General features: G+C 44.0%; 1 protein-coding gene across 1 annotated transcript; it reads right to left on the bottom strand.

The window, feature by feature from the left end:
- Positions 1–829: 829 nt before the first annotated feature.
- LOC131465549 (titin-like) lies at positions 830–8150 on the bottom strand (the record flags this gene model as incomplete). The annotated part of the gene is made up of 4 exons (XM_058638335.1): positions 830–1440; positions 2616–2790; positions 2910–3019; positions 3181–8150. Coding segments are annotated over 4 exons (5349 nt in total), but the record flags the coding sequence as incomplete, so codon positions are not given.
- Between the last annotated feature and the right edge of the window lie 35 nt (positions 8151–8185).

Genomic DNA, 8185 nt, shown 5'->3' with positions numbered 1-8185 from the left:
AGAACCAACAGAAGGACACCAGTCCTCATTTAGCTGTATCACAAATAATGACATAATAGGGGTTATAGGGTTTTAAAAGCATCTGAAAGCACGGTTTGTTCCACTCAGCATGCTGGAGTTTGCTGTTGTACTGCTGCCTCATTTGTGAATGATTGTGTCACGGATAAATTCAAATGAAGGATTTCAAACAACACATTTGAGTTTACTGGTGGAAACAGTGATTCAACTTCTGTGTGCAGTGATTTAAACTTTACAGATTTTCTGTATGGGCTTTGGTGACTCACTCTGTGCTGACGATGTACAGATCTACTGGGATGATTCTGTTCAGGCTCCTGGATGAACAGGAACTTGCTGAAACTAAATGATAATAATTGTGTGATAAAGGACAGTTTTTTTTTTTTAGCAACTTAGACTTTGAGAGAGTGGTCAAAGACTACCTCCCCCCAAAAGACCTGGAGAGGTTAGTCCATGTTTTTCTAACTTCACAGCTGGATTACTGCAACTCCTTGTATTTTGGCATCGACCGGTTGTTTTTATTCAGCCTGAACAGAATGCTGCAGCGCGTCTTCTGACTGCTCCACTGGCTACCAGTACGTTTTTAGAGTTGATTTTAAAATCCTGTTTGTTTTTGAATCATTAAAATCCCATACACATACACCAAGTATTTGCAGTGGCAGCTCATCGTCTCTGGAATGCCCTGTCCTGTGCCCAGACCCTTGAGATCTTTAAATCTTTAAAGTTTAGAATAAAACCCAGTATCTTCACAAGGTAAATGTAGGTACATTTGTTAATAAAGAGACTGAATCTTTTTTTTTTATATAAATTTTTTTTTTATTTTTATAATGCATAATAGTGATAAGAGCAGAATACCTGTCTATAGTGTGAACATGATCAAAGTGACATATACACAAACAGGAAAGCAAAGCATATTTGGATTTAAAAACATGATAGAGTTATCTTCTTTAAATGAAGTGTTTCCCAACCTGAAATTCTCGGTTTAGAGCTAAAAAGATGATCTTAATCAGTTCACCACTTTGGTTCAGACTGAAACAATTTAGTGCCATACATACATACACACACACACACACACACACACACGTTAAATATCTTCAATATGCATATACTCAGGCTTTAGAGTGTGGCGCATAGGGTGACTGACAGTCGGCGGTGCATTGAAAAATTTTAGTGCACCTGTGCAAACAATGCAAAACACCCTGATAATTGAAATACAATTTCGTTTTAAATATAATTTAGCAGAAGTTCATAAATACATTTAAAAAGTGCAAGAAGAAAATAAGTTAATTAAAAATGTTTCCTTTTCAGTGTTTACGGAGTCGGTTGTCAGACTAGCATGCGCACCCGAAGCGTACTTCATAGTCACGGCACCTGGCACCCTTCTGGTCCCTGTTGCGACAGACGAACCCTGTAGTTGGGCTGAAGCTGAAAAAAGAAAACAACAACAATTAGTGATCCAGGCGTGATTCTGTGAACCTGTGGTCCACAAACTTTTTATACCAAGTACCACCTGAGAAAGTAACACCATTATCACCAGTGTTAGAAAACAGTGGTGTAAATAGGTCGAGCAAAGTCAGCTTCAGACTTTTCACAGGAGGTAGATTTATTTCCACTAAGATAATTTGCTCTCACATCATCCTCTTCCTCCCCCTCACACATTCTTCACACACTGGTATAGGGAAGTTAGATTAAGGTGGAGCGAGAGATAAGGTGACTGTAATTATTATTATTTAATTTATTGTTATTTATTTCATTCTCTACGCATGCCAGTCAAAATTGGGAAAAGTGTTTTTGATTTTCCTCCAAGTACCACCAGAGGAAGCTTTGTACCACTGGTGGTGCACATACTACAGTTTAAAAACCATGGGGTTTTTATCTCCATAATTTTAAACATCTGTACTGCAAAGCCTCAGATCTGATGGTCTCTTTTACCCACCAGTCACCATTCTACTAGCAGCATTTTCCACTCTGAATATATATTATATCTATCAAATTAATAATAAATTCACACATAAAGTATGGCAGTGTCATACAAGGTTGTTGCATGACAACTAACAAAATAATGAAAACTGGTTTAATTTACTGTAATAAAAATAAAAATTGGTATTTTTAAAACTTTGCAATAAGGGTCTTTTTCCCCCGTTATAAACATTAGTAACTCGGTTGATTAGGGTTAATAATAGTAAGAAATAATTAATTTGCACCCTTTAATCTAATTTTAGTTTTGTATATTGGTATTTTGTAATTTGGTCCATAAAATGTTGAAAAATGTTATTTCCCAAACCTTGAGATGTTCTCAAATATCTTGTTTTAAGTTTTCTTTCAAGAAGTATTATTATAAGTACTAATGCAGTTCTAACCAGCATCTTGGCCTTCAACTGACTCAGCATTACGTGCATGGCACAGTGACTCATCAAAGCCCCACTAATGTTGTTGCTATTAGACCTCTCAGTGTACAGCCTGTGAGAGGGCAGCATTACACTTCTTAGTGTACCACCTGCGGGAAACCCTGAGCATTAAGTAGCCAGCGTCTAAGTACAAACTATATATCTTTATCATGAACACATTTTGTAATTATATAATTATTTAAATTAACTTACATAAGGGCTGTCTGTCCAGTGGAGGTGGCTGGAGTTTTCGTGTCACTGGTAACAACATCTATGTAGAGAGGGCTTTTACAGATTTCTCCTGGATTCGCCTTCCTCAGGTTACACAGGAGCTCCCAGTCCCCAATTCCATTGGGACTATCTCCGTTATACCATTTGGTCCAGCACACTGGATAAAACACAGTGAGAGAGAAATTGAATGGCTGAGGATGGATCAGATTTTTGGAAAGTAAAAGCAATTTTCAAGAATGACAATATTGGAAAATGTTGGAATGGCTCACTAACTACCTTTTTGGCTACAGAAGTCAGCGGGACACAAGAAACGAACACGATAATCATGACAATCGCAGTCCTTCTGGTCAGAGTTTTTACAGATGAATCCGACAGTTGGTTCAGAACTGTGAAGGGAAACAAATAGGGTTAAGTCTGCACAATCCACTAATATATTAACACTACAAGAAAACATTATGCAATATAATTTAGTGTATAAAATAGGTATCAAACTAATAAGATGACCCAATCAAAAATGATGTAAAATAACAACAACAAAAACACTTACACACTAATGACATCCCCTGTTTCAGCTACACTTAGTCCGGATGTAGTTTGGACCTCAATATCAAGTGGACTATTGCAGATCTTTCCAATGTTTTCTTTGTAGAGACTGTCAAGTAACTCGAAATCTCCTGTTCCAGTTGGGTCATCACTGTCAAACCATTCTGTCCAACATTCTGGTTTTTGAGTGCAACCATATCCCTTGCATTCTGGTCTGCCACCCTTGTGTTTGCATTTTTCGGGTTTCTCTGGCTTCTTAGGTTTTTCTGGCTTGTCAGGTTTGTCAGGTTTGTCAGGTTTCTCTGGCTTGTCTGGCTTGTCTGGTTTGTCTGGCTTCTCAGGTTTCTCTGGCTTGTCTGGTTTGTCTGGCTTGTCAGGTTTCTCTGGCTTCTCTGGCTTGTCAGGTTTCTCTGGTTTCTCTGGCTTTTCAGGTTTCTCTGGCTTGTCAGGTTTCTCTGGCTCCTCAGGATTCTCTGGTTCTTCAGGATTCTCTGGTTCTTCTGGAACCTCAGGATTCTCTGGTTCTTCTGGATCCTCTGGTTCTTTTGGCTCCTCAGGATTCTCTGGTTCTTCTGGATCCTCTGGTTCTTTTGGCTCCTCAGGATTCTCTGGTTGTTCTGGATCCTCTGGTTCTTTTGGCTCCTCAGGATTCTCTGGTTCTTTCGGTTCTTCAGGCTCCTCAGGATTCTCTGGATCTTTTGGCTCCTCAGGATTCTCTGGTTCTTCTGGAACCTCTGGTTCTTTTGGCTCCTCAGGATTCTCTGGTTCTTTCGGTTCTTCAGGCTCCTCAGGATTCTCTGGATCTTTTGGCTCCTCAGGATTCTCTGGTTCTTTTGGTTCTTCTGGCTCCTCTGGATTCTCTGGTTCTTCTGGATTCTCTGGTTCTTCTGGAACCTCTGGTTCTTTTGGCTCCTCAGGATTCTCTGGTTCTTTCGGTTCTTCAGGCTCCTCAGGATTCTCTGGATCTTTTGGCTCCTCAGGATTCTCTGGTTCTTTTGGTTCTTCTGGAACCTCAGGATTCTCTGGTTCTTCTGGCTGCTCTGGTTCTTTTGGTTCCTCAGGATTCTCTGGTTCTTTTGGTTCTTCTGGAACCTCAGGATTCTCTGGTTCTTCTGGCTGCTCTGGTTCTTTTGGTTCCTCAGGATTCTCTGGTTCTTCGGGATCCTCTGGTTCTTTTGGCTCCTCAGGATTCTCTGGTTCTTTCGGTTGTTCAGGCTCCTCAGGATTCTCTGGTTTTTTCGGTTCTTCTGGCTCCTCTTGTTCTTCTGGCTCCTGAGGATGCTCTGGTACTTCTGGCTCCTCTGGTTCTTTTGGTTCTTCTGGCTCCTCAGGTTTATCTGGTTTGCCAGGTTTATCTGGTTTCTCAGGCTTGTCAGGTTTCTCTGGTTTCTCTGGCTTGTCAGGTTTGTCAGGTTTCTCTGGCTTGTCAGGTTTCTCTGGTTTCTCAGGCTTGTCAGGTTTCTCTGGTTTCTCTGGCTTGTCAGGTTTCTCTGGCTTTTCAGGTTTGTCTGGCTTTTCAGGTTTATCTGGTTTCTCTGGCTTTTCAGGTTTCTCTGGCTTGTCAGGTTTGTCTGGTTTCTCTGGCTTGTCGGGTTTCTCTGGCTTGTCAGGTTTCTCTGGTTTCTCTGGCTTTTCAGGTTTCTCTGGCTTGTCAGGTTTGTCTGGTTTCTCTGGCTCGTCAGGTTTCTCTGGTTTCTCTGGATTGTCAGGTTTGTCTGGCTTTTCAGGTTTGTCTGGCTTTTCAGGTTTATCTGGTTTCTCTGGTTTGTCTGGTTTCTCTGGCTTGTCGGGTTTCTCTGGCTTGTCAGGTTTCTCTGGTTTCTCTGGCTTGTCGGGTTTCTCTGGTTTCTCTGGCTTGTCGGGTTTCTCTGGCTTGTCAGGTTTGTCTGGTTTCTCTGGCTCGTCAGGTTTCTCTGGTTTCTCTGGTTTCTCTGGCTTGTCGGGTTTCTCTGGCTTGTCAGGTTTCTCTGGTTTCTCTGGCTTGTCGGGTTTCTCTGGTTTCTCTGGCTTGTCGGGTTTCTCTGGCTTGTCAGGTTTCTCTGGTTTCTCTGGCTTGTCGGGTTTGTCTGGTTTGTCCGGCTTGTCAGGTTTCTCTGGCTTGTCAGGTTTGTCTGGATTCTCTGGTTTATCTGGCTTCTCAGGTTTATCTGGTTTCTCTGGCTTTTCAGGTTTCTCTGGCTTGTCAGGTTTGTCTGGTTTCTCTGGCTTGTCGGGTTTCTCTGGCTTGTCAGGTTTCTCTGGTTTCTCTGGCTTTTCAGGTTTCTCTGGCTTGTCAGGTTTGTCTGGTTTCTCTGGCTCGTCAGGTTTCTCTGGTTTCTCTGGCTTGTCAGGTTTGTCTGGCTTTTCAGGTTTGTCTGGCTTTTCAGGTTTATCTGGTTTCTCTGGTTTGTCTGGTTTCTCTGGCTTGTCGGGTTTCTCTGGCTTGTCAGGTTTCTCTGGTTTCTCTGGCTTGTCGGGTTTCTCTGGCTTGTCAGGTTTGTCTGGTTTCTCTGGCTCGTCAGGTTTCTCTGGTTTATCTGGCTTGTCGGGTTTCTCTGGTTTGTCTGGTTTCTCTGGCTTGTCCGGTTTCTCTGGCTTGTCAGGTTTCTCTGGTTTCTCTGGCTTGTCGGGTTTCTCTGGTTTCTCTGGCTTGTCGGGTTTCTCTGGCTTGTCAGGTTTCTCTGGTTTCTCTGGCTTGTCGGGTTTGTCTGGTTTGTCCGGCTTGTCAGGTTTCTCTGGCTTGTCAGGTTTGTCTGGATTCTCTGGTTTATCTGGCTTCTCAGGTTTATCTGGTTTCTCTGGCTTTTCAGGTTTCTCTGGCTTGTCAGGTTTGTCTGGTTTCTCTGGCTTGTCGGGTTTCTCTGGCTTGTCAGGTTTCTCTGGTTTCTCTGGCTTTTCAGGTTTCTCTGGCTTGTCAGGTTTGTCTGGTTTCTCTGGCTCGTCAGGTTTCTCTGGTTTCTCTGGCTTGTCAGGTTTGTCTGGCTTTTCAGGTTTGTCTGGCTTTTCAGGTTTATCTGGTTTCTCTGGTTTGTCTGGTTTCTCTGGCTTGTCGGGTTTCTCTGGCTTGTCAGGTTTCTCTGGTTTCTCTGGCTTGTCGGGTTTCTCTGGTTTCTCTGGCTTGTCGGGTTTCTCTGGCTTGTCAGGTTTGTCTGGTTTCTCTGGCTCGTCAGGTTTCTCTGGTTTATCTGGCTTGTCGGGTTTCTCTGGTTTGTCTGGTTTCTCTGGCTTGTCCGGTTTCTCTGGCTTGTCAGGTTTCTCTGGTTTCTCTGGCTTGTCGGGTTTCTCTGGTTTCTCTGGCTTGTCGGGTTTCTCTGGCTTGTCAGGTTTCTCTGGTTTCTCTGGCTTGTCGGGTTTGTCTGGTTTGTCCGGCTTGTCAGGTTTCTCTGGCTTGTCAGGTTTGTCTGGATTCTCTGGTTTATCTGGCTTCTCAGGTTTCTCTGGTTTCTCTGGCTTGTCAGGTTTGTCGGGTTTCTCTGGCTTGTCAGGTTTGTCGGGTTTCTCTGGCTTGTCAGGTTTCTCTGGTTTCTCCGGCTTGTCAGGTTTCTCTGGCTTGTCAGGTTTGTCTGGTTTCTCTGGCTTGTCAGGTTTGTCTGGCTTGTCAGGTTTGTCTGGTTTCTCTGGCTCGTCAGGTTTCTCTGGTTTCTCTGGCTTGTCAGGTTTCTCTGGCTTTTCAGGTTTGTCTGGCTTTTCAGGTTTATCTGGTTTCTCTGGCTTTTCAGGTTTCTCTGGTTTCTCTGGCTTTTCAGGTTTCTCTGGCTTGTCAGGTTTGTCTGGTTTCTCTGGCTTGTCGGGTTTCTCTGGCTTGTCAGGTTTCTCTGGTTTCTCTGGCTTGTCAGGTTTGTCTGGTTTCTCTGGCTCGTCAGGTCTCTCTGGTTTCTCTGGCTTGTCGGGTTTCTCAGGTTTGTCGGGTTTCTCTGGCTTGTCAGGTTTCTCTGGCTTGTCAGGTTTGTCTGGTTTCTCTGGCTTGTCGGGTTTCTCTGGCTTGTCAGGTTTCTCTGGTTTCTCTGGCTTGTCAGGTTTGTCTGGTTTCTCTGGCTCGTCAGGTTTCTCTGGTTTCTCTGGCTTGTCAGGTTTGTCTGGCTTTTCAGGTTTCTCTGGCTTTTCAGGTTTATCTGGTTTCTCTGGTTTGTCTGGTTTCTCTGGCTTGTCGGGTTTCTCTGGCTTGTCAGGTTTCTCTGGTTTCTCTGGCTTGTCGGGTTTCTCTGGTTTCTCTGGCTTGTCGGGTTTCTCTGGCTTGTCAGGTTTGTCTGGTTTCTCTGGCTCGTCAGGTTTCTCTGGTTTATCTGGCTTGTCGGGTTTCTCTGGTTTGTCTGGTTTCTCTGGCTTGTCCGGTTTCTCTGGCTTGTCAGGTTTCTCTGGTTTCTCTGGCTTGTCGGGTTTCTCTGGTTTCTCTGGCTTGTCGGGTTTCTCTGGCTTGTCAGGTTTCTCTGGTTTCTCTGGCTTGTCGGGTTTGTCTGGTTTGTCCGGCTTGTCAGGTTTCTCTGGCTTGTCAGGTTTGTCTGGATTCTCTGGTTTATCTGGCTTCTCAGGTTTCTCTGGTTTCTCTGGCTTGTCAGGTTTGTCGGGTTTCTCTGGCTTGTCAGGTTTGTCGGGTTTCTCTGGCTTGTCTGGTTTGTCAGGTTTGTCTGGTTTCTCCGGCTTGTCAGGTTTCTCTGGCTTGTCAGGTTTCTCTGGTTTCTCCGGCTTGTCAGGTTTCTCTGGCTTGTCAGGTTTGTTTGGTTTCTCTGGCTTGTCAGGTTTGTCTGGCTTGTCAGGTTTGTCTGGTTTCTCTGGCTCGTCAGGTTTCTCTGGTTTCTCTGGCTTGTCAGGTTTCTCTGGCTTTTCAGGTTTGTCTGGCTTTTCAGGTTTATCTGGTTTCTCTGGCTTTTCAGGTTTCTCTGGCTTGTCAGGTTTGTCTGGTTTCTCTGGCTTGTCGGGTTTCTCTGGCTTGTCAGGTTTCTCTGGTTTCTCTGGCTCGTCAGGTTTCTCTGGTTTCTCTGGCTTGTCAGGTTTCTCTGGCTTTTCAGGTTTCTCTGGCTTTTCAGGTTTAT

The sequence above is a fragment of the Solea solea genome, chromosome 9 (genome assembly GCF_958295425.1).
Source record: "Solea solea chromosome 9, fSolSol10.1, whole genome shotgun sequence".
Lineage (NCBI taxonomy): Eukaryota > Metazoa > Chordata > Actinopteri > Pleuronectiformes > Soleidae > Solea > Solea solea.
This window is presented reverse-complemented; position numbering and strand designations above follow the sequence as displayed.